Consider the following 26518-nt stretch of genomic DNA (forward strand, 5'->3'; position numbering starts at 1 on the left):
TCACAGAGATGTCATCTATTGGTATACCCTAGCTCCATACTATGTTCAGAAAGAGTGAGAGAGTGAGAAAGAAAAGGTGAGAGAGAGAAGGAAAGAGAGAGGAGAGAGAGACAAAGAGAGAGAGAGACCCAGGCAATAAAGCAATAATGCACATGAGTGACTGGGCTCTATTTTTATCTAAATTTTGTTTTCTTCCTCACCATAATAGTTGTCCTTTCCCCAATTCTTTGTCCCTTGCTTGTGAACTGCTAGAACTTTAAGGGAGAAAATAGCATCAACTAAGCTGAGAGGGAGATAAACATAGACAAATAAGCTTCTGGATCCCATTACATCTGTAGATTGTTGAATGGATATCTTTTTTAATGTGACTCAAGAATCTGAAGACACATCAAACAAATCAGTTTTATTTGGCTCCCATATTAAAGCCACTATGTGTCTAAAAACTACTTAATAAATATCTATATGATGATAACTATGGAAGCAAAACCATTAGATAACTATGTAAGTAACTTAGACAGTTATGTGGTGAAAACTTAGTAATACTAAAATCATACCTAAATATGTTACTATGGCTAAGGCATCCTTTTGGGCAATTTACCTAGAGGTGTACTCCAAACCACACTTTATTCTACTTTTAGTAACACCAGGTAGAATCTAAGAATAATGACAATTAATTTTTAATAGTTATGTCTTCCTTGAGGTTTAGTTCTAAAGGTGCTTACTAAGCTCTCTTGGACTTGCTCATGGGGCTGACACATGCTAGTCAAAAGAATTGGTTCTGTCTTGTGCTCAACCACATTGAAAGGACAGGTTTTCAGGTGTTCAGACATGGATGCGACTTCATTAAACTCCCAGCTCTTGATTTTGGAGAAGAGGCTGCTGAATTGCCAGATCTGTTGGGAAAGAGAGAGGCTCAACAGTGATCAGTGGAATAATACTCCCAGACCTACTTTATTTGGATAGAATAATGATAATAATAAACCCATGTTCTGCTGTCTTTCTTGTTCTTAACTGCCAAAGAATAAATACTTAGTGGTTATTGTTTATAGATAAGTATTAGTTTCTTTCCCAGTATCAGATCCCTAGTTTTCCCTTCTAACTGATAGATTTTCAAAAAAAAAAAAAACAAAACAAAACAACATATGTAGTTGTATGAGAATAACTAAGACCATCTTCCCAATGATATACTATCCAGCTAGGTAGCCCCCCACAGTAGTTAGTTCATGATTCAAATCAGTATATTTACTGTCAAACAGACTCTACTCCAGAATTTGTGTGTGGTTCACTCTGTATATAACTGAAAACTTCAGGTTTATTTGTTGCTGGAAATAACCAAGAAATACTAAGGGAAAACTTTGTCTTACAAAGGAACCACCACTGAAAAAAGTAGAAACAAGAATAAAAAGGAAAGCTACTAGGTCAAACTTTGGGGGGGGGGTGTTCAGCCACACCCAGTGATGCTCAAGTATTACTCCTGGCTATGCACTCAAAAGTCGCTCCTGGCTTGGGGGACCATATAGGATCAAATCGCAGTCTGTCCTAGGCCAGCATGCACAGGACAGATGCCTTACGGCTTGCATCACTGCTCTGGCCCTTAGGTCAAGCTTTTATTAAAGTCATTATCTTTGGGCTTTTAAATTATATGGGTCTATAAATTCCATTCGTTGTTTATGCCACTTTACATTGGTTTTGTATTTCTTGAAACTAAAAGTATCCTAATGAGTCAATCTCTTCCTTGAGTAGAACCCAATAGGAGCAATGTTGACATGAAACTCCAGCCAACTCTGGCCTTTCTATCTAGAATATGATAACTAAGCTCCTAGTTAAAGATATGGCTGTGAGAGTATGTATAATTCAATGGTTGTAAGTCTTCCTTTTTTACTTTTAAAACTTTTTGTTTGTTTGTTTTTGTTTTTTTGTTTTGTTTTGTTTTGTTTTTGGGCCACACCCGGCGGTGCTCAGGGGTTACTCCTGGCTGTCTGCTCAGAAATAGCTCCTGGCAGGCACGGGGGACCATATGGGACACCGGGATTCGAACCAACCAACTTTGGTCCTGGGTCGGCTGCTTGCAAGGCAAACACCACTGTGCTACCTCTCCCTGCCCCACTTTTAAAACTTTTAATATGGGGCCGAGAGATAGCATGGAGGTAAGGCGTTTGCCTTTCATGCAGGAGGTCATCAGTTCGAATCCCGGCATCCCATATGGTCCCCCGTGCTTGCCAGGAGCAATTTCTGAGCCTGGAGCCAGGAATAACCCCTGAGCACTGCCGAGTGTGATCAAAAACCACACACAAAAAACTTTTAATATTTAAAATGTTATTTGAAGTACCATAATTTATAATACTGTCAATTATAGTGTTTCATGCATACAATGTCCCAACACCACAACCTCCATCAAACCTCCACCATTGTCTCAGTGTTCCCCACCTTCAACCTCTATTCCCCTTTTTGCTCTACATAGTAATCTAAGTCTGTGAATCAGTTCTCAGGTTTTATTACTATCAGCACTTTGTTATTCCTTGCTATGCTTATTTATATTCCACATATGAGTGAAATAATTCTGTATCTGTCTCTCTCATGAAAACTCTCAAAATCAATCCACATAGCTCTTTCGGCACATCCAGCAGTGCTTAAGGTACTTATTCCTTGGTCAGCCACATAATACCTTCAGACTACTTTACTCACAGTTTCTTGTCATAGATTTTATATAAGGAGAGTATTTCTATGGTAATTAAAGTTATCCTATTTTTTACTTTCCTCAATTTTTCCTTTTCAAGAGTTATTTTAATATGAGTGTCTATTAACTCTAACTAAATTCTCTTACCATCTATACAAAAATTAGGTTGTATATATACATGTATATAAAAGATATATACATATATGTTGTAATATATACTATACTACATATGCTATAATATATAATATATTATATAAGATATATATACATATGTGTATCTATGAGATATATACATGTAACATATAAAATGGTCAGAAATATTTAAATTAAAACAAAATTTAATTGAAAAATCAATGAAATTTCAAGAATATAAATCAAATTATTTTTATCTTATTTTATAGAGGAACCTATTAGGCAGTTATAGGCAATATGAGTCCCAAAGACGCTCTTCACCCATTGTTACTATCTCTAAAACATAGTAACTTTTATTCAGCACTTACATATAGACAGGAATACATGATGAAGGGAAGTCTATATTATTTTTGGAAGAGGCTGCTCATGGAATTAATAATGGAAAATATCAAGATATTGAAAAAATATAATCAATAAAGATACAGATAAAGATAATCAATAAAGAGATAGCAGGGAGGTAGGGTATTTGTCTTGCAAGCAGAAGGGCACTGGTTCAAATCCTGGCATCCCATATGGTCCCCCCAGCCTGCCAGGAGGGATTTCTTTTTCTTTATATATATAATGATTTTTATTTTGACCAAAGTGGATTACATATCCTTCACAGTATTATTTTAGGTACATATTGACATTGGATCAGGGGAATTCCCACCACCAAAGTTATCCTCCCTTCACCCTTGTTCCCAGCATGCATCCCATAATCATCTCCTTTACCCCCTGGGCTGCTAGTATAAGTGGTCCCCTCTGTGTCTATGTTGTTGCAGATTGTGCATCAATTCTGTTATCATTGGATTGGGTTTGTATTTAAGTTTGATCATTTTTAATACTACTTAGTAATCATACAGCTGTTTGGTCTTGGTGCCCTCCATTCTTTCCCCCTCAAATTGAGAGGCAGAACAAGTTGGTTCAAGTTATGTGATTCTGTTTGAGGAGAAGAAAAGAAATAAATGGGGGTAAGAATCAAACAAGCAAAGAATGGGTGGAGTCCTTCTAGAGGCTATAAATATTAATTTGAGAAAAGAAAAGTAATAGCATAGTGGCATTTGCCTTGCAAGCAGCTGACCCAGGACCTAAGGTGGTTGGTTCCAATCCCGGCATCCCATATGGTCCCCCGTGCCTGCCAGAAGCTATTTCTGAGCCAGGAGTAACTTCTGAACGCTGCTGTGTATGACCCAGAAACCAAAAAAAAAAAAAAAAAAAAAAGATACTTATAAATAACCCTTTTCCCCATGTCAACTTTATGTATTGTATTGAGGAGAATTTCCACAGTGAGATTATAGCATTATGGACCTTAATAAACATAGTAAGTTTGTTGTTCATATCATCAAAATATTTACCTCAAGAAAGAAGCTAAGAGCAGTTTTGGCATAATGAATCAAGTGTATCACTTTGGTATGGTACAAGTTAATAAAAGGTTTATACATTTAAGCAAGAATAATCTGATCAGGAAAATATAAAGAGTTTTTTATTTTTCTTTCAGTTTTTGGTCCACAACCTGTGGAGCTCAGGGGTTACTCCTGGCTCTATGCTCAGAAATTACTACTGGCAGACTCAGGGAACCATATGGGATGCCAGGGATTGAACCTGGGTTGAACATGTGCAAGGCAAATGTCCTCCCCACTGTGCTATCTCTCTGGTCTCAGGAAAAGTTTTTTAAGGGAAATATCCTATAATTTTTACAGAAGACTTTAAAATTTTAATAAGCATTTTAACTAAGAGCAAGAAGTAGATCAAAGTAGTTTAGAATTTAAAAGTAACCACAATGACAAATATGTTCTAAAACTTAATTTGACATGGAACTGTTGATATACAATATTAAGCAGAGAGCAAGAAGAAATATGGCATCATCCAATTGGATCAATTGAAAAGAATTTTCAGACATCCATGACCAGAGCTACCACATGTCAGCTCATTGTTCAGCTTCATAGCCACATTTTACTCTTGAAAGTGAGGCAAGCCAATCATAGGTATACTGATTTCATAGTGGCTAGCTCTGAGACACTTTTGAGGAGGTTGCACAAATCCCCTACTGTAGCAGCAGTCACACCAGTGACTCATCTTCACTGCTTTCTCACTGATCTCTGCAGAAACACATGACTAACGAAACCCCCAGATAAGCCAGTTTGGGAGCTAGAACTCTGGGTTCTTCTTGGAGTCTGAGTCAGCAGCCTCTCCAACCCCTTACCCCCACCACACACACACCTCTGTACTTCCAGAAGTCCTGACAGCCAAACTCATGATCCACAACCATATCAGCACATCTGCCCAGTTCTACAGATCCTAGAATTCTTGGAATGCATGACTATGTATGCAGCTTTGCGACACCTCCCAATATTCCAATACTGACATCCTAAAAGGAATTCACCAAATTAGATGTGAAAGTATTATAGAAGCCACCCAAACTCAACAAACAATACCAATAACAGAATGCTCAACTAGCAACTAAAAGCCTAATAAACCTTTAGACAATGACTTAATGACTCCATTGTTAGATAAATGACCATTTTCACATTATTTTCTTTTAGAGAATTTTTAAAAATAATTCCATTACCATGTAATAAAGCGATGTAAAGTAAACTGCTCTACTTGCCAAGGAGGCAGACTTGGAGGAGAGTGGGAAACTGAGGAAAATAGTGGAGAGAATGTTACACTGGTGGTAGGATTGATGCGAGAACATTAAATGCCAGATACAATTGTATTATGAACAATTTTGTAAACTATTGTGTTTAAATAAAGTGATTTAATTTTCATAATTAATTAAGATATAATTATATTATGAGGATTTTGTAAACCATGGTATTTAAAAAAGTAATTAAATTTTCAAAAAGAAAAAAATATAAGAAATAAAGTTTTAAAAGGACTTGCAAATGTGTGGTGGGTAGAATATTGGAAAGCCATGAGATACTACACAATACTTATACTGAAAAAGGGTTACATCCCTTTTTTGAAGAAAGGTGGCCAGAATAAGTGATTGTGTGTATATAGCAGTCTTAGATGGTCATCTTCATTGGAGTGTCATCATGGAGATGAGAGCTCATGCAAGGATGAAATCAAGAGAATATGTATGTCTCATTCTTCTCCCTACTGCCTATCTTCTGCTGAAATTTTCATTGTATAGCCCAACTAAAAACTGGAGGGTAAGGGAGTTGATTGAGGCAGATTATACATATCTATAGAAAGACGATTGGAGAATGGATCATGTGAATAAACAGAAGATACCCAATATATAAATATTGGGACAAACAAGAAACATTTGTATTGTTTTGCATATGCTTATACATCTGTCTTATTAGATTTACCTGACCTCTTTGAGTTTAGAAACTATTCCCAGCTTCCTTGTCAGTTCCAGTGCCTAGTAGGGTGCACATATTGCCATAGATAAATAATATTATTACATGAATGGAAGAATAAACGAAGGTATACTTGCCTCTCTGTGAACTTTCCAGGAGGAACCTCCATGAGAATACTTCTTTTTCTTCCATTGCAGAAGGACCATTCCTCTTTCTTGTAACAAAGTGGCACAGATATTTCTCATCAGCACAGACACCTGGGAGAGTTGAGAAAGACTTATGCTATCTAAGAATCCAGCAATGTACTGCAAAATCTCCAGAGGCAGACTTGTTAGAGAATTCTGACTTTTTCCTCCTTGACCAGAGAGGTGATTACTCTTTTTTACTTCACTCAATTCTGAAGCAACTTCAGGCTTAATGGCAAAGGTCTGGAGCTCCTGACTATAGATCAGTTTTGCCTTTTGCCCTGGAGGACGGAAGTGATTTTGAGTGAACGTACATCCCAAGTAGGCCAGGGGGCATCGATGTTGGAACCAGCCATTGAGACATGACTGAATGTCTGAGTGGACATTCTTGAAATGTAGTGGGAATTCATCCCTCCTGAAAAACTTGTTGCAAGTGAAAGTGAAAGCAGAGCTGCTTTTGTTGTGTCTTCTGGTCACACACTCACTATGGAGTTCCACATGGAGACCTCTTGCATGAGGAGAAGTGATGAGATCAGCCAGCACTGTCTCAGAGGGAAACTGTTCTGACTCAAAATTGTATGTCTGTGTCGCAAAGTCAATGAACAACCCATCTATGCTCCTAGATTCAGAGATGACATGACCTTTGAGTTCTCTTTCCAAAGCACACAAAAGGGTGGTTTTGATAAGATCAGATTTCGGTAGATCTTCCACAGTGATCCCTAAATCAGAAGTATCTACTGCCTTATGTTCACTTGGCTTACAACTCAACATAGCATCTCCAACCCGAGCCCGCTTTCCACAGTAGCTTACAGGAACTTTGAAGGTGTAAACAGTCTTAACTTCCTGAGCTTCAAGGTTACCATAAACAAAGTCTCTCTCCTTAGGTGTGCAAGCAGGCATCTGACCAAAGTGAATAAGCATTCTCCCATTGTGCACCAGATACATGTTGTAGTCCTTTGCATCCACTGCTGTTTTCAGTCGTTCCAAAACACCATCCTGCCAAGGAGCCAGCCCTGTTGTTTCTATAGCTGCATGAAAGATATCCTGTTTCTGATTTTTTTCTGGGTCTTTCCCATTGGCAGCACTCTCTTCTACTATGTTTCTGTTGCTGAAAGTCTTTTCTTTGCCAGAACTATTGTTGCTTTTGTTCTCACAGATTATGGATGAATTTGTTAAGGCAGAAGCCTTATGCTCTTTGCTAAATATGTTTTCCCACTTGTCAAACTTGACAAGATCCATTCCTTCTTTGGTTTTGGCCAATGCCTCTCTTTCTTCCTGGTTCAGCTCTGCCATCTCTCCATTGATTGTGGACAGAGAGCCATTGGGCACCAAAGAAACATCCACTCCACCGACTGCTCCTTCCATTTTCTCCCAACTGGCTTCACCATTTATAGTCTGTTCCTGTTCAATGGCCTCTCTAGTTTCTGGGAAAAGTTCAACCATCTTCAAAGAGCTAAAAAGGACCCTCTGGTCCTGGAGGGCCAGAGCTGTGTCCAAACACTCCTCACTAGGTATCTCTTTCATGATGTTCTCATGAAGAGGTGTTTCGGAGTCCACATTTGGCCAGCGATTCCATTCCATGGAACAGCAGACCACACTAGCAGGGCAAACTTGCAGATGCTTGGCCAGCTTGTGGCGGGACATGGAAAGGGGACAACCATATTCAGAATTGAGGCACGGAACTTGTTCTAAAGGGCAGAGGAGTTTGTGTTCTGTCTCTTTGCACTTGTGGAAGGTGGCACCACAGAGTAGGTGGCAGTTTATCACTAGGCAGGAAACATCAGGTTCCATTGGAATGTGGCAATGACGGTTGAAGCATTTCTCACAGTGTCTGTGCTGACCTGCTGGAGATTTACGGGCTCTGCCCTATGGACACAAAGGACAAAGTGACAGAGAAAACAAATGACTTCTAGAGGAGATGCTCTATCAGTGTGTGACTGTTTATTTTGGGTAAAAGTTTTTTTTAGAACACACACAGTGGTGGGAGCTCAGGGGCTCCTCTTGACTCTGCACTCAGAAATTACTCCTGGTAGGCTCCAGGGGCCATATGGATTGCCAGAGATCAAACCTGGGTTGGTGGTATGTAAGGCAAATGCCCTACCTGCTGTGCTATCATTCTGGCCCTAGTGTGTGACAGTTTTAATGAATTTAAGACATGTTTAGTTGATTTAATATATTTGATTGATCTAATACATGCTTATTATAGGAGCCTTACAAAACACAAAAAAAATCATAAAGAAAAAATGACTAACACCCTTAAAATACCAATATAATACTATTTATTTCATTCATTATTATATTTTTTAAAGTTTTTGTTGTTTGTTACGGGGCAATATCTGACAGTGCTCAGAACTTACTCCTGGCTCTCTGCTTAGGGATCACTCTTGGTAGGCTCAGGGATACAGGGTGTCAGGGATTGAAACCAATTCTCTGGCCAAACACTTTTTTTTTTAGTTTTCAATAACTTATTCGATGTATGTAATTGATATGGCTAGCACAGAAAATGCAAAGCTGAATGTAATAAACTATGATGCTGGAAATTGTTATTTTGAGTTATGATTTATGGGTAATTTTTGTTGCACATACTAAATGATGATTACAATAGTGTATCCTGTTTTATAAATGTGCTATTATGATATAAGTCTGGGTTGTTTTATTATTTAATTTTTGTAAACTATCCTCATTACTGTGTAAGAACCCATAGTGTGTTACTATTTAACTATCTTCCAGCAAGTAGATAACTTTGCAGATAGAGGCCATTCCTACTTTTGCTATATTTTCAGCCATTGGTGCTACAGACTAAATGAACCAGATCTAGACCTATACAATTGAAGATCCAATAACACTTGGTACTTACCATCATGTTCTAATTTATTCTTGTCTGGTAAATCTAAAGGGAAATTCAAATATGAATGATTAGTAAGAAAAGTATTTTGGTTATTTATAACAAGTCAAGGCAAACGAACTTTCATACTCTCATTTGAATTCCCTTTCCCTGGTGGTAAGAGATAGAGTCCCTATTTTATAGTCAAAGATATTAAAACTTAAAGAAGTTAAATAACTTGTCCCTGGTTATGCACTTGCAAAATTAGGAAATAAGATTCTGACCCAGACCAAGTCATCCATGTTATCCACATTGCTGTCTGATGGGATCTTTTACCAACTGTGGTATTAATTTTGGCTGTCTGTGTTTGGTTTATTTTAAAATTTTTTTAAACTTTATTGCTTGATTGATTAGTTTTTTAGGCCCCATCTGGCAGCGCTCGGGAGTTACTCCTGGCTCTGCATTAAAAAAATCACCCCTGGCAGGCTAGGGACCACAGTGGATGCTGGGAATAGAACCAGGTTCCTCCAGAATCAGCCACAAGCAAGGCAAATATCCTACCACTGTGCTATCTCTCTGGCCCCTGACTATCTGTATTTGCTCTCCATTGTTTATCAATAATTACCTTGACATTCCAATCCAGTCTTACTACTGCCACAAATACACTTAGCCAGGTTACCCTTATAGCCTTCTCTCCCAGTGCAATTTCATATACATATAGCTCTGCCTAGCATCTTACTGGACTCCAACTGTACTTTTAGCATCCTACTGAACTTTGAGAAATGTATGTTACCTCTTAGTTAATCAAGAAGGGAGGATAATGGCAGTTGGATATACAGACATCCAGGAAACAAGTAGAAAGATGATAGTCTGAGAAGAGGGGCTTAAAAGGTGATTTAGAAACCATTAATTACTTGAACAACAGTACCCTTAGGGATCTTTATTAGTGGGTTCTGCTCTATTCACTCTTTTATCTTCGACCTCTCCCAGAAGATGACCATCTAAAAAACTTCTGTATTAGCTACTCCAGGCTCCTTCTATATGAAAAGACCTCGCCTGGTAGAGTAGCATAGATAGGCAACTTTCTGTTAACATTTGTCCTTCCTCCTGGTTTCAAACAATATATACTGCACTTGAAAGATAGGGCTCTCAAGGGGCTGGAGTGGTGGCTCAGTGGTAGGGCATTTGCCTTGCATATGGCTGACCTAGGACAGACCAGGGTTTGATCCTCCGACATCCCATATGGTCCCCCAAGTCAGGAGTAATTTCTAAGTGCATAGCCAGGAGTAACCCCTGAGCATCACTGGGTGTGGCCTTAAAAACAAAGAAGAAGACGAAGAAGAAGAAGAAGAAGAAGAAGAAGAAGAAGAAGAAGAAGAAGAAGAAGAAGAAGAAGAAGAAGAAGAAGAAGAAGAAGAAGAAGAAGAAGAAGAAGAAGAAGAAGAAGGAGGAGGAGGAGGAGGAGGAGGGGGAGGAGGAGGAGGAGGAGGAGGAAGAGGAGGAGGAGGAGGAGGAGGAAGAGGAGGAGGAGAAGGAGGAAGAGGAGGAGGAGGAGGAGAAGGAGGAGGAGGAGGAGGAAGATGAGAAGGAGGAGGACGAGGAGGAAAATAGGACTCTCAGTCCATGAGACTGGGAACCCCCTGGCCCATGGTCTTCTCTCACATGTCTGCCTTATTTTCTTAATCCTTGCTGCACCTGCTTCAAGCCCATTCACCCAGGGCTGATTAGCACTTATAGTGGAATATTTTTTTTGGGGGGGGAAGGCACACCTGGTAACACTCAGGGATTACTTCTGGCTATGCACTCAGAAATTGCTCTTGGCTCGGGGAATCATATGGGATGCTAGGAATGGAACGTAGGTCCGTCCTGGATTAGCCGCATGCAAGGCAAATACCTTACCACTGTACCACTGCTTCGGCCCCCCATAGTGGAATATTATTCTATAAGGAATAAGTGGGTTGATTACCTGAAACTCTCAAAATAGTGCTCCTCTATAGGAAAGAATTTGCTGTGTTGAGATAAAATAACTTTCATTAAAATAAAAATATTTTATTATAAGCTATTAAAATTAAAATGTTCAGAATTTAAAATGTTAGAAATGAATTCAAAATATAATGTTTATGGTATGAAAGAGACTTGAACTATACATGGCCTTGCTCAAGAACTATTTCTTGAGTGATAATATCCTAGGAGACACTTGCCTTGCATACAGCCAACCCATATTCAATCCTGGACATCTTATATGGTCTCCTGGGCCCACCTGGAGTGATTCCTGAATACACAGCCAGAAGTAAGCCCTGAGCAATGAAAGTTGTAGTCCCCAAACAGAAAACAAAAACAAACTATTCCTGGATCTGTGCTCAGGAGTGCCCTTATTGGTGCTCAAGCAACAAACAGTAGTGCTGGAAGTCCACCACTTCAAGTCAAAACCTGTATTTTTTTTTCCAGTCCCACAACTTAATATATTTTTGAAGAACAGAGTGGAGGATGTCCTACACCCAGCAGAAAACATTACTGCCCCAGGACCATTGGTTCTGTTGATGCATTTTCCTCATGTCTACATAAATTTTCAGCTATAACTTCTTTGGTTTTATTCTCCCAGTCCCTAAAATGAGTGTGTTAAGTTCATAGGAGACCCTATTATTATCTCATTGTGAGTGAGGCCCATTGTGTGTGAGAGTGAGTTCCTATATTGTCCCTTTTGTTACCAGGATAGATAGGCTCTTGTCCCCCTCGTTCAAAAATCGAAATAAGAAGGTTGAAAAATTAATAAAAATTATTATTTAATAACAGAAGTGTTTGGCTTTTATTTAGAAATTTGGTAATTTTTTTGTCATCCAAAACATGCTTGAAGAGGGTCAGAGTGAGTTAGTACAGTGGTAGGTGTTTGCCTTGCATGTTGCCAACCCAGGATGGACTCAGGTTTGATTCCCAGTATCCCATATGGTCCCCTGAGCCTGCCAAGAGCAGTTTCTGAGCACAGAGCCAAGAGTAACCCTAAGCACTAGTAGGTGTGGCCCCCCTCCAGAAAAAGACTTGCTTGAAGGATATAACTCTTGCTTATATCTATCAGCCTATAGCTAAGAGGTTTTTCTTTTTTATAGTGTTTTTATTTTTTTGGTTTTTCGGGCCACACCCGTTTGTTGCTCAGGGGTTACTCCTGGCTAAGCACTCAGAAATTGCCCCTGGCTTGGGGGGACCATATGGGACGTGATCTTTCCTTGGCTAGCACTTGCAAGGCAGACACAACACCTTACCTCTAGCACCACCTTGCCGGCCCCTTTTATAGTGTTTTAATTAAAATATTTCCTGAGAATCTATCAGTGATATTTAGTAAGAACATTTTATATTTGGGTAAGATAGGATCTAAATGAAGTAGTAGGTTTAAATTATATATACATATATGTATATATGTATGTATATATATTTATAGGGTTTGAGGCCACCCTGGTGATGCTCAGGGATTACTCCTGGCTATGTGCTCAGAAATTGCTCCTGGCTAGGGGAATCATATGGGATGCCGAAGATCAAACCTAGGTCCAACCTGTGTCAGCCACGTGCAAGGCCAATGCTCTACCACTGTGCTATATTTCCAGCCCCTGGTTTAAATAATTTATTGCATAATTTTATCACTGTGTTGTGGTGGGATGAAGTTAGCATTTCCAAATCAGATATTCATAAAATTTTATAAATATTTCTTTTCTTTCAGTGTTTTAAATTTATTTTGGGTAGATTTTCCCCAGCTTTATTTTTAATGCCAAATATATAAGAAGGGGAAGTATATTAAATATAATACACATAGCTCAGTAAACATTAACCCAACTAATTTTATCTCCCTCATGTCCACTTTCCCTTTCCACCCAACATATTCATACACACACATTTTTATTGAAGCATTTTAAAATAAATTACTGGCATCAAGACTCCTAAGTATTTTGACTATAATTTATAAGAATGAAAGTCTTCCATTATACCTATAATAAACTTATTGGACCCAAGAAAACAAAATAATTTTCTAATATTTAACATATTGCCTCCATATTGAAAAAGAATCCCTTTACTATGAACTTTTTGTATTTGTTTCTTCATTTAAATAAAAGATTGGAGGATGTTTCCCAAGCACTGTTGAGGGAAATGGGGATACTCCTTAAAATTCTTAGCCAACTAGTTCAGTGCAATTTGCAGCTCAGGTCTTACAGTGCTAGGGGCTACCCGGATAACTCTGCCAACGCTGGGAGATTCCAGGGTTATACCTGTTGTTTGGGGACCATCTGGTGCCAAGATAGAATCAGGGCCCACTATATGCAAAGTACCATATTTTTCGGTCTATAAGATGACCCCCTTTTCCTGTTAAAATATAGGGTTTGGGCTATATTCGCCATATAAGACTACCTCTCTTTTAACGCACACCAAATGGACATTAAAAAACATAAGAGAAAAAGAGTAGAACCCTCAAAGATTAACAGTATAAGTTTAATAAAGCTAGACTTTGGAGTGCAAGCAATCATTTTACATTTCTCATTTGTAGTGAGTGTCTGTAATTTTTTAAATTGTGATCTCCATTGAGAGCAGGGAGAGGGAGCTCCTCCAAGAGCAGCTGCCTGGGGTGCAGTGATTATAGGACAGCTAGAGGGAGACAGAGCGCCTCCTCTGTGTTCATAAGAGCTGAACAGAGGACTGAGCACTGGAAAGCCACATACCCGGTGGCTGGATGAGATGCGGCAATTGGTAACTCAGCTCCTCTGTGTGCCCTGAGAGATGAATCAGGACAAGCAGAGGACTGAATGATGACGCCTTGCAGCTGGATGAGATGGGGCGGTAAGAGAGGGGCAGATTACTTGTCTCTGAAGCTGGTATAAGTTTTAGCATGCCATATACCGGTGTATGAGACGACCCCAGACTTTTCGTTTTTGTTTTTGTTTTTTGTTTTTTTTTTGCTATTGCTTTTTTGCTTTTTGGGCCACACCCGGTGATGCTCAGGGCTTACTCCTGGCTATGCACTCAGAAATTGCTCCTGGCATGGGACTAGTGCTTGCAAGGGCCTTACCTTTAGTGCCACCACTTTGGGCCGACCCCCAACTTTTAAGAAGCTTTTTAGGGATTAAAAAATTATTTTATATGCTGGAAAACACAGTATATATTTTAACCCTTGTACTAGATCCCTGGCACCAAGTTGTTACATTTAGTCAATACATTTAGTTAGCCTCTTCTTAACTAGAACTGCTCCCTAATTTGTCTTTTTAAGAATGGACATTTTAAAGTTCTAGTAAAGTATATTTTGCCTTATTTATTCATTTGTTCATGGACAGTGCGATGAACAAATATGTGATAATTACCTACTTACTATGTGTCCCAAAAAATGAACATAGAGCTTACCTATGCTTATTGTCAAAAAGGTTCTTAAATTTCATTAAAATCTGGATTGATACTTGCTAAATGTATCTAGGTCTGTACTATTGGATATGGTAGCCATTGGCCTTATGTGGCTTTTTAGATTTCAATTAATCAAATAAAATAAATTAATAAAATAAGATTGAAAATGTAATATCTCACCTGAATTAACTAAATTTGGAGTTGGGAGGGCATTCTTAGGTCGCACCCAGCAGTACTCTTCATACATCTCTACCTCTGTGAGATGTGCTTTGGAGACCACATGTGGTGCCAGGAATCCAACTGGATTTAGTCGTGTGAGACACAAGTGCCATACTATCTCCCCAGCCCTAAAAGCTACATTTTAAATGCTTAATAGCTTCATATGGTTGGTAACTATATGTTAAGAGCACCACATAGAGAACATTCATATCTTTTTTTTTGGGGGGGGGGGTCACACTCAACAGTGCTCAGGGGTTACTCCTGACTCTACACTCAGAAATTGCTCCTGGCAGGCTCAGGGAACCATATGGGATTCGAACCACAGACCTTCTGCATGCAAGGCAAATGCCTTACCTCCATGATATCTCTCAGACCCCAAACATTCATATCTTTATAAAAATAAGATAGCACTGTTATAGAAACTGGTTGTGCCCCAATTTAGGTGAAGGATGTCTAAGAATTTTCTTTGTTTGTTTTGGGGCCACACCTTATGACACTCAGGGGTTACTCCTGGCTCTGCTCTCAGAAATCGCTCCTGGCCCAGGGGACCATATGGGAATGAGTATTCTCTAATTGTTCTTTTACCTTATTTCTCTCTCAGCTTCAATCTTAAAAACCTATTTCTATATGAAGATTTTGTACTTGTTTATTTCTACCGGATTTCTTTTCTTTTTTTTTTTTCTACCGGATTTCTACTCTTGCTTCTTATCTGTATTAGGGCCCCTTCTTACCACTTAGATATCAGCTTATGTATTGCATGATAGTTCCAATATAAAGTAAATTTAAAATTAGTTAACTAATTTTTAGCAAGTTACTTAATCTTACTTAAACTTATTAATCTATAAAATGGAGAGCATAAAATTCAAAGAATTGTGACAAAAGTGGCAAAATGGGGAAATATTTATTATTTAATATATGGCTTACTCAACACACCTTAGCCCTACTTCAATAAGGAAAACCACTGTCATGGATATTTCCCTTGTATTGGCTTTAGTTTTTATTCCTTTGCAGCATTCCTAAGCCCCTTAGTTTCCTTTCAATTTTCAGTTTTTCATCATCCCAATATACTTCACTCTTTCAAGAATTAACTTTGAAAGGAAGAATATAAATTTATCTCTCTATTTCTTACAAAAGAAACTGGGCTCAGGGAAGTCATGTCTTCCCTTATGTTCCTAGAATGTCTAACTCTAATTATAGTACATTTTTTAATTACAATCTCCTTTTGGATTTTTGTTTTTCAGATTCTGTTGAAAACACAATACCTCAAAGAACAGTGTGGCAAAGACCAAGGGCATGTGGGCAACCTAGATGGTACCAAGGACAGAATAGGACAAAACCTGGAGGTATGAGGAAGAGACGGTGACTAAGTGTTGTTGGCCAATAGGTCATGAGAAGGCAGAGAACAGGTATATTTAAATCACTGACTCAAGCAAAAGAGAATGGAATTCCCAGAGAATAGTTTTGGCATTCTTTACTATAATTTTAAACTTATTAGTCAATAGGGTTGATGTCAGGAGATATTTTTAAATATCTAAAATTCTGCACCCTCACATGATACAAGTGACTTTTTTGCCACCTCATGTAGCTAATCCTGGAAATAATGATATATTCCTAAACTTTTACTTCAATGAAAGGTCAAAAATATTCCTTAACTATTAACCAATTGGAACTTTTAACCTGTTTTCCTGACTTGGAAATATTTCATTGTAGAGAAAAATATATAAAATTATTTACCCACATAACCCTCTTGACTCTTGATTGTAACACAACTATAACTGACAATGATCTCCAGATGTAGTACTGTAATCCTGAGCTTCTAGACTATGATTCTAACACTATTACTGTACCCTTAAAATTAAATATTCTTTCCTGAAACTGTTTGTTCTAATCTTGTGCAGCTACACTCTTAAACTAGAAATGTCTCCATTTAATTGGCCAATTAATTCTCACATATAATACATTTACTACTGGTATCATAATTTTGATTTTATTTTTGTTTTGGGGGCTACATCTATGTGTGATCAGAGATTGCTAATTACTCTGTGTTTATAACTGTCTCCTGGTAGTCCCTAGGGGGCCATATGTGGTGCTAGAGATCAAACTGGGTCAGCTAAATACACAATATTCCTTATCCACTATCCTATCTTTTCAGCCCCTAGTATCAGCATTTTACTGGAGGAAAAGTTTGGGTCATATCCAGTGGTACAAAGGGCTTATTCCTGGCTCTGTGATCAGGGGTCACTCCCATTGAGCTCTGAGGGTGCTCGAGATTGATCCCAGGTCAGCTATGAAGAAGGCATATGTATTACCCAGTATGGCCCCAATGTTATCAGAATTTGAATTACTGTTCTATATTGGCTTAAAAGTTCTTAACTAGCTGAATTATCTAGAGATCTAGAGGTAGCTCTGAATCAATCTGTCTGCTCTATCAATCTTCAACCAACACACCTTAGTCTTTGTAGAACAGCATTCTGGCATATAACTTGAAGTCTGTGGTGTCATGGAAAGACTGAAATAAAGTGGGAATATGCATAGTGAAACTGTTTAAAGAAATAGACAAAATTATAACCCAGAGTTATGGGAAGCATCAGGACATTACAGAGATGATCAGAAAGGGAGCTGCTGTTAGCAATCTCTGGTAAGTCTTCTTTTATTTGGCATTGTGGGTTTGCTGCACAGAGTGTATAGAATACCTTTAACCTACATTGTTCATTTTACAGGATGTCCTTAGTTGAACTTTGAACTATATAACACTAAAGCAAGGCCAGAGGAAAAAACAAGAAAATAAACTCTTGATCCTGCATGCAACATTATATAATAAAGTTCAACAGGCATTCTCTACATTTTTTAAGCTGTCAGTGTCTCAGGACCATTTGCTGTTTTACTGTCATCTTTATGAATATAGAAATCACAAATTTGTAATATTTTCAGGTTTGAGCATAAAGCCTTTATAAGTTTTTTTACTTGCAAAATATTTTACTCATAAATTATATCCCGTCCATAAATGCACTTTGGATTCAAGAGAGCAGGAGCAGAGAGTCATATTTACAGAGCAGACTGGCTTTAAATTCTACAGGCATAACTTTGAAAGTACCTATAGACATATAGTAAATAGAAGTGGGATCCCTAAATTATTACAGTGGTAGAAGTGACAGAGTTTAAACTATATGAAAATGATTTGTGATTAGCACAGCCATTGCTGGTTAGTGTGAAGGTAATAATAGAATCTGAGCTCTCAGAAACCAGACCTGGGCTTTCCACTGTCTCTTCCAACCCCACCCCGATATTCCCACCCCAAATCACCCCGATGTAATTCTAGAAATGTCACATAACCAACCATTCTGATTGACTGTAGGAGAAAGAACCAGAATTTTCTGAAATCAGGTAGTCATCTCATCATCTCTTCCTGCTAGTCAAAACTTCAAAACAAGAATCTACACATTGAGTTTCTTCAATATATATATGCATATATATACATGTATATTCATATATATACATATATATAAATTGAAGAGACTCATATATATATATATATATATATTTAGAGAGAAAGAGAGAGATCTTCTTAACCACCTTCTTGCTCAGAGCAAAGCTCAGCCTTTCTTTGCATGTCCACCACTCCAACTGTCTCATTAATGCATATGCTTGCTTTTGGAAAGCTTACCTTTAGGTAAAACTGAGTTGGCATCTGCTGAAACCTGCACCCCAGTCCCTTGATTGTGAGCGATGGCAGAAAGGAGGTGACTGGGGTAACATCAACTTCAGCTAAGCAGAGTTCTGTTCAGGAGACAAGGTTAGAAGAGAAAACTTCAACAGAAATAGTTCAAGTGTTTCAAAGTTAAAAATAAAACGATATCACAAGGGGCAATGTGACCAGTCTCAGCTTATGAATTTTTACTTGCTGTTTTTATCAACACTGGATTTCTACTTGAATTTGGTTTATGAAAAAAGCTAGAAGGGAAGTGGGGTTTTAGATCAGTCTATCTTCCTTTTCTTGAGAAAAAGATGAAAATGATCTTCATTTTCAAGGCCAGAGCAGTCTCTCAGACTCTTGTGCTTGTTGTAGTCGGTAAATCCAGCTGTGCTTGTGGTGGCTGGAGGAACATTGGGGACAGGCTGCTGCTCTAATTATAACTGCTTTTTCACCTAAGCCCATCACTGGCTGAAGCAGCATTTTATGCAAGTGACACGAGGTCTTGTTTCTATTTCTCCTATTTCTTGTCACCAAGTCGCTGTCCTCACCTAGTTTATTTCTCCCCATATGATTGAGAAAGAATAAGTTTATAATTAAGAGATAAAGCATAGAGTAAGAATAGTGTGAAATAATTTATAGTAAGAGTTATAGTTATTGCATGGTCCAATTCTGTCTTTTTACAGAAGACACAGGAATTAGTGGGTAAATTTCTACTGCCAGAACACACAGCTCATTTGTACAGAAACCAGATAACTAAATTCTTCAAACTTCCATCTGTCTGATCTGCTTCTTTATTTCATCATCTTCATGAAGCTCATTCAGTTATCTCCTGGGAAAACTGTCTAAAAAAAGCATAATCCTGCCTCAGCTAACTTTCAGGTCTTGTGGATATACCCAAGATACCTAACTATACCTCAGTTTTCTCAGTTGTAAAATGGACATGATATGATAACACATTATATTAACATATTGTTGTATTAACATATAAACACATAAATTAGGTCTAGCACAAATCAAGTGTTCAACAATGCTATTCTTTGAAAATAACTATGAACTAAAAACTTCCTTGTGTAGTTCTAGCAAGACTAAAGGTTTGTTTAAAATTCTATAACTAGGGGCTGGAGTATAGTGGTAAGACACTAACCTTGCATGCAGCCATATCCAGCATCCCATCTGGTTCCTTGAGCATTGCCAGGAACAATCAATACCTGAGCATAGAACCAGGTGTAACCCCTGAGCTTTACCAGATGTGGCCCCAAACTAAATAAAATCAAATTTAAAAATTTTTATAATTAATTTCTGCTTTCACCTTAAATTCTTTGACAATCTCATATGCTATATTTTGTATGAATGAATTTTTTGAATAATCAACAAGCAGTTGAAACCTAATTTTTTAAAACTATTGCTTTTGCATCCTGATGTTTTGCTGGACTTGCTTTAATAGATTTTTCAGGATTTTCTATATTAAAGAGCATGCCAGCCATACCGAGTACTCTTTTTTCCTTCTTTCAATTGGAAATTGAAATTTGTCCCTTATCCAACCTTGTTGCACTGTTTAGAACTTCTAGCATTAAATTGGAAGAGTGTAATTGTTCATCTTTGAGGCTTGCAAGATAGTACAGTGGGTAGAATGCGGCTTTGTATGTGGCCAACCCAAGTTTATATGGTCAATAGAGCTAGGAGTAAGCCCTGAGTATTGTACTCAGAGATCATTTCTGGTGTGTCCCAAGTCTCCCTCCCTCACAAAAGGATTTATAATCCTTATCACTTGTAAAATGTTACAACATTGAGCATAGCTATATATGTATTTTTTGTAGATGACCTTTATTAAATTATGATTTGATAATTTTGTTTATAAATATTTTTATTTAAAGGGTCATGGTTTAAAAAGTTATTGATAGTTAAATTTTTTTTATTTTTTTAAATTTTTTATTTTTAATTATGAGAACAAAGATGCAAAGAAAGAGGACAAGGTAAAGTTTCAGTGGAAGGACAATCACCAATAACATACATAATTCTCAGAAGAAGTCCCCTTGCTGATATCTTAACTTTGAACTTTCAGCCAAAGAACATTAAGATAAATAAAACAGAATCCATGTACAATTACTTTGTCCCTCAAGTCCCCAGATTGTAACACATTATAATATTTCTTAATAGCACACAAGGCAATCTAAAGCCATAAAACTTACGTAACTCCTTAAACATTAGAGGCATAGTATTTTTACATTTCCATGTACATGCATATTAGCTTAAGTTAACCTCAAATTTTAAGTGGTTTTTTTTTTTTTAAGGATTAGAGTCAAAGGAGCACAGTAAAAACGGTGTTAGATTGGCAATTGTTGTTTGCATAGGCCCACCAAAATATGAGGGACATGGAAAGGAATAACCTTGGCCTAAATACAAAGAGACCCTATCCCTGAAGTTTCCTGGCATAAGACCAACTCTAGGCTCCAGGCAAGCTAGACCATCCAATCCAAGACATTGTCTGTAGTGCCAACACACTTTTATTTTTCACACAGTCTCTGTTGTTGGTATCATGTTTCTGTATTAAAGATCCTGGAATCTGCATATTCTACATTGAAGTCAGGATGTGGAGCGTCTTCTCGTTTCACCTCACCATTAAAGGGCAATGCAGGGAGCCCTGTCCTGTATGCAGGTCGTTGTTGTTGTTAAGTCTTCTTAGTGTTAAGGGAAGTCTCTTGAGCAGGTCGATGTCTTGAGCAGTGGTAGGGTCTTCCGTGGTAGAGGATTGCTTCCAGGTGATGTTATAGACAAACTTGGATGTTTTGTGGATGGCTTCCCTGGTTCAGGGGTGAATGGAAAATGCCCTTTCTTCAGAGGCCTGTGCCAGGTTGTTATGTCAATGTTCAGGGTGTAAGGTCCCTTTACACTACAAGATTTGTGTGTTTCAATCTCTATTAGATAGGATCTTATTTGTATGTATAGTATTTTCCCATTTTAATGTGCCTATGCAAAAAGGGAGCAATGCCACGTGGTATTATTAGCACATATAGGGCCATAAGAACAAGTCCAACAATCCTCATGACACGGTTCAATCATAAGCATTAAACTTGGAGATTCTTTCACCAAAATTCCTTGTTCCTCATAAAGAAAAGATAAAAAAAAAAGTGGTTAGAATCGTAACTGTATAAGAGAACATTTAGTAAGACTTATAGTTGTCAGAGAAAAAAAACACAAAATATTCTAAAGAAATATGTGTCCATTTTATGTCTCTTGAAACAGTTTGGGGTTATGACACACAATGCACGGCTTTGGTCTGTGAATAGGATTGTGCAGTACTGAGGTTAAAAAGAGTAAAGTGGGTTAGTGATGTTTGGGGGGATGAGAGAGTTAAGGAGTAAAAATGAATTTTGTAGGGGTGTGGGAAAGGGCAGAATACAAAATGGACATTTTGATACGCAAAACATAACATAAGGAAAAGGAAGACTCTTAATACATGCAGTGTGCCAAGGGGCTAGCGCCCCAGCGTGGTTCTGTAGTTTGTGGATGCATTGGGAGGAATTTCTCTCCCCCCCTCTTCCCAGGGCCCGATTAAGCAGGCACGGCCCTGAAGACCCGCCTGGTGTGGGGGGATATCAGTCCCCTGGACTATGTGGTCAGCCCAGAGTGCCTAAGGCTAGCTGTCCTACCCAGAGCCGCCAACATACCAGTCGAAGACACCCAGAAATCCTGGCATGTGGAGTCTTCTGAGCTCAGCCCTGCCTCTGTAGTTTGTGGATGCATAGGGAAGAATTTCTCTCCCCCTCCCCCTGGGCCCGATTAATAAGGCGTGGCCCTGAAGACCGCCTGGTGTGGGGGGATATCAGTCCACTGGACTAAGTGGTCAGCCCAGGGGGTCTATGCCTAGCTGTCCTGCCCAGAGCCCCCAACATACCAGTCAAAGACACCCAGAAGTCCTGGCATGTCGATGGTTAAGTTTTAGGCATATAATATTTGAGCACCAATCCCATTAGTATCAATTTCTCTCCACCATACTCCATCTCCCACCACCCACATCTGCCATCTTGACAGGCATTTTATAAAGTTCAGTGGTTACAGCTTAGATCTCATGTTTTTAGTGTTGTTGAGTCTGTGCTTAGGCATATAGCTATACTACTTCACAAGTATAACTTCACAAGTATATCTGAGTTCCCAACCCCTGTTACCCCATTACTTTTCTTTCTCCCCTTATTTCTTCCACACTTGATTTCTTTTCTTTTCTGTTCTCCTTCCTAAACTCTGGGGTCAACAGAGATATAGACATATCTCTTCTATATTACATTTCTTTATCCTGCACTTAGTATAACAGATAAAAAATAGAAATAACATAGGTGCCCAATGACAAGCAAATATATTATGATGGTGTGGTATATCTATAATATCTATATACACATACACACAATGAATACTATGCAGCTGCAAAGTATGATGAAATCATGCAGTTTGCTGAAATCTGGTTGGAACTCAAAGATACCAAGTTGATTGAAGCCAGAAGAAGAAAAAAAACCAGGATTTGATCATTTTTAGCTATTTTATGGAATGCCTTTACAGAGTTTTCTGTGCCTATGATCATAGAATTTTATCCTTTATCCTTCAGGGCCATATCTGAAAATGCCTGGTGGGCTTGTGTTACTGATTATAGAATCAGTTGGGTACATATAAAACAAGGGCCCTAACACATATATTAAATCCAAGAATTTCTTTTGCTTTGTTTTTGTTTTTTTGGGTCACACCTGGCAGCGTTCAGGGGTCACTCCTGGCAGGCACGGGGGACCATATGGGTTGCCTGGATTCGAACCACCATCCTTCTGCATGAAAGGCATATGCCTTACCTTTATGCTATCTCTCCAGCTAATCCAAGAATTTCTTAGGTTACTTATTAAGTATTTAATTCATATATATAAAATTGTTAACTAGACAAAGTATTTTCCTCTTCTATTTGTTTGCATAAAGAAATGTAAAATAGGAGCCAGAGAGCACACACAGAAGTAGGGTGTTTGCTTTACAAGGTGCCAACCCAGGAGCAATGGTGGTTCGAATCCTGGCATCCGACATGGTCCTCCATGCCTTCAAGGAGCAATTTCTGAGCAGAGAGCAAGGAGTAACTCCTGAGCGCTGCCGGGTGTGGCCCCAAAACAAAAAAAATGTAAAATATTCTTCTTTCCCTTCTATTTTCTTACTGTTGTAGTAATAATGTCAGGAGATTGAGCAAGCTTGGTTGAGGTATCAAAATCCTTTTATTTGGTATTGATTTGGGGACCACCCTGGTGGTGCTCAGAAGTTGCTCCTGACTCTGTGTTTAGTAATTACTCTTGGCAGGCTCAGGGGACCATATAGGATACCAGGGACTAAACCCAAGTTGCTCATCTGCAAGGCAAATGCCTGCCCTCTGTACTATTGTTCTGTATCCTGACTCTTTTAATATTGTAGGAGTTTTCAGAAGAACAGATTTTGGTATTTCATTAGCTATCTAAGGGATTAGGAAAGTTTTTCTAAGGAGAATGATGAGGTTGAATGTGGTACTAAATTATCTTTGCACAATTTTTTTTTAGTTTTCACAAAATTGTTATGAAAAGTGACACTAACCAAAGAGAAACTCATCTCACAATGCTGAAGGGTTTTGGATGTATTTTGTTTAGTTTTATTTTTATTGCTGTGGCTTAGGTAACAAGTTTTTTTTTTTTATCATTTTTCCACATATATATTTATTGATTGATTGTATTTTTGACGTCCTTATTTTGGTGTAGATATTGAAGTTGATGTCTCCTTTAATTTTTTTTTAAAGATTTAAAATGCTTAAATCGATTTTTTTTATTTAAACACCTTGATTACATACATGATTGTGTTTGGGTTTCAGTCATGTAAACAACACCACCCATCACCAGTGCAACATTCCCATCACCAATGTCCCAAATCTCCCTCCTCCCCACCCAACCCCCCGCCCTTCCTCTAGACAGGCTTTCTATTTCCCTCATACATTCTCATTATTAGGATAGTTCAAAATGTAGTTATTTCTCTAACTAAACTCATCCATGTTTGTGGTGAGCTTCATGAGGTGAGCTGGAACTTCCAGCCCTTCTCTCTTTTGTGTCTGAAAATTATTATTGCAAGAATATCTTTCATTTTTCTTAAAACCCATAGATGAGTGGAGACCATTCTGCACCTCTCTCTCTCTCTCTCTCTGACTTATTTCACTCAGCATAATAGATTCCATGTACATCCATGTATAGGAAAATTTCATGACTTCATCTCTCCTGACAGCTGTATAATATTCCATTATGTATATGTACCAGTTTCTTTAGCCATTCGTCTGTTGAAGGACATCTTGGTTGTTTCCAGAGTCTTGCTATGGTAAATAGTGCTGCAATGAATATAGGTGTAAGGAAGGGATTTTTGTATTGTATTTTTTGTGTTCTTAGGGTATATTCCTAGGAGTGATATAGCTGGATCGTATGGGAGCTCGATTTCCAGTTTTTGGAGGAATCTCCATATAGTTTCCATAAAGGTTGAACTAGACGGCATTCCCACCAGCAGTGGATATCAGACTAGAAACCATAAGATATATAGAACAACACGTAGGCAAAACACTCCAGGACATTGAGACTACAGGCATATTCAAGGAGGAAAGTGCACTCTCCAAGCAAGTGAAAGCAGAGATTAACAGATGGGAATATATTAAGCTGAGAAGCTTCTGTACCTCAAAGGAAATAGTGCCCAGGATACAAGAGCCACCCACTGAGTGGGAGAAACTATTCACCCAATACCCATCAGATAAGGGGTTAATCTCCAAAATATACAAGGCACTGACAGAACTTTACAAGAAAAAAAACATCTAATCCCATCAAAAAATGGGGAGAAGAAATGGACAGACACTTTGACAAAGAAGAAATACAAATGGCCAAAAGACACATGAAAAAATGCTCCACATCTCTAATCATCAGGGAGATGCAAATAAAAACAACACAGAGATTGGCACACAACACAAAAAAAATGAGAACAAACAGTGTTGGCAGGGATGTAGAGAGAAAGGTAATAAGTTTTCAATGGTGTTAACATTTATGGATTTAAATATTTTTATTTTTAAGTTTTTTTTGTCATCATTATTTACAATACTGTTTATTATAGGGTTTCATGCATACAGTGTTCCAATATCACACCACCTACCAGAGTTTCCATACTTCATTCCACTAGTGTCAGGACAATCCCATCCAAGCCTCTCACTCTTCTACATCCCCTTGCTGTGGTATGCTCAGTTCTGCAGATTAGTGTATATGGTTTTGATGTACAGGTACCGAACCTCATCATCAAAGTTCAATGTTCTTATATTACTTCTAGTCCACCACTTACATGCCAACTCCCAGTCCCCATTCCAACTTGTCTACTGTGATCTTAGTTATGTAGTCAAAGTCCAAGGATTTATTATTATTGACTATTCACATTCTATTGTTTTGCTTCTTTATATGCCATAGATAAGTGAGATCAGACCATTTTATTCTCCTGTGACACACAAGTTCCAGCAAACTAAAAGAGTTCATATTTTTATAGGTTCACAGTATTCTATTGTATATGTATATTATACATATATATATATACACACACACACATATATATATATATATATGCTACAGCTTACTTTTCTGTCATTGGACATTTAAGTTGTTTCTATAGCCTAGCTATTTTAGAAGTTGTAGGTGTTAAATAGATGTTTTATAGATCAGAAATTCTCAAACTTATGACCTACTGCTTCCTTTGCAGAAAAAAATTAATGAAGGACACAATGGGTAGGGCATTTGTCTTGCATACAACTGATCCTGGTTCATTCCCCAGCATTCCATATGGTTCCCTGTGCACCTCCAGGAATGAGCCCTGAATGCAGAGCCAGGAGTGACCCCCAAGCACCACAAAACAAAATTTAACCCCCTAAAAATATGTCATATTTTAACTAACTGGAACAAATAGAAAAAGCCCTTCAATGCCACCAAGGTTATTACCATCCACCCTAGGTATTTCAGCACTCTGGGCTGGGGGTAGTATCGCAGCCATTTTAGGAAACACTGTATAGACTGA

The 26518-nt window shown here is 38.2% G+C and overlaps 1 protein-coding gene across 1 annotated transcript; it reads right to left on the bottom strand.

The window, feature by feature from the left end:
- Window positions 1–677: 677 nt before the first annotated feature.
- FBXO40 (F-box protein 40) lies at window positions 678–26494 on the bottom strand. Its single transcript, XM_049785544.1, has 4 exons — window positions 26443–26494; window positions 18422–18534; window positions 6294–8207; window positions 678–893 (listed from the first exon to the last, which is right to left on the bottom strand). Exons 1-4 carry the CDS (start codon window positions 26492–26494, stop codon window positions 678–680), a joined length of 2295 nt encoding a protein of 764 aa, XP_049641501.1.
- Between the last annotated feature and the right edge of the window lie 24 nt (window positions 26495–26518).

This window comes from Suncus etruscus, chromosome 13 (assembly GCF_024139225.1).
Source record: "Suncus etruscus isolate mSunEtr1 chromosome 13, mSunEtr1.pri.cur, whole genome shotgun sequence".
NCBI lineage: Eukaryota > Metazoa > Chordata > Mammalia > Eulipotyphla > Soricidae > Suncus > Suncus etruscus.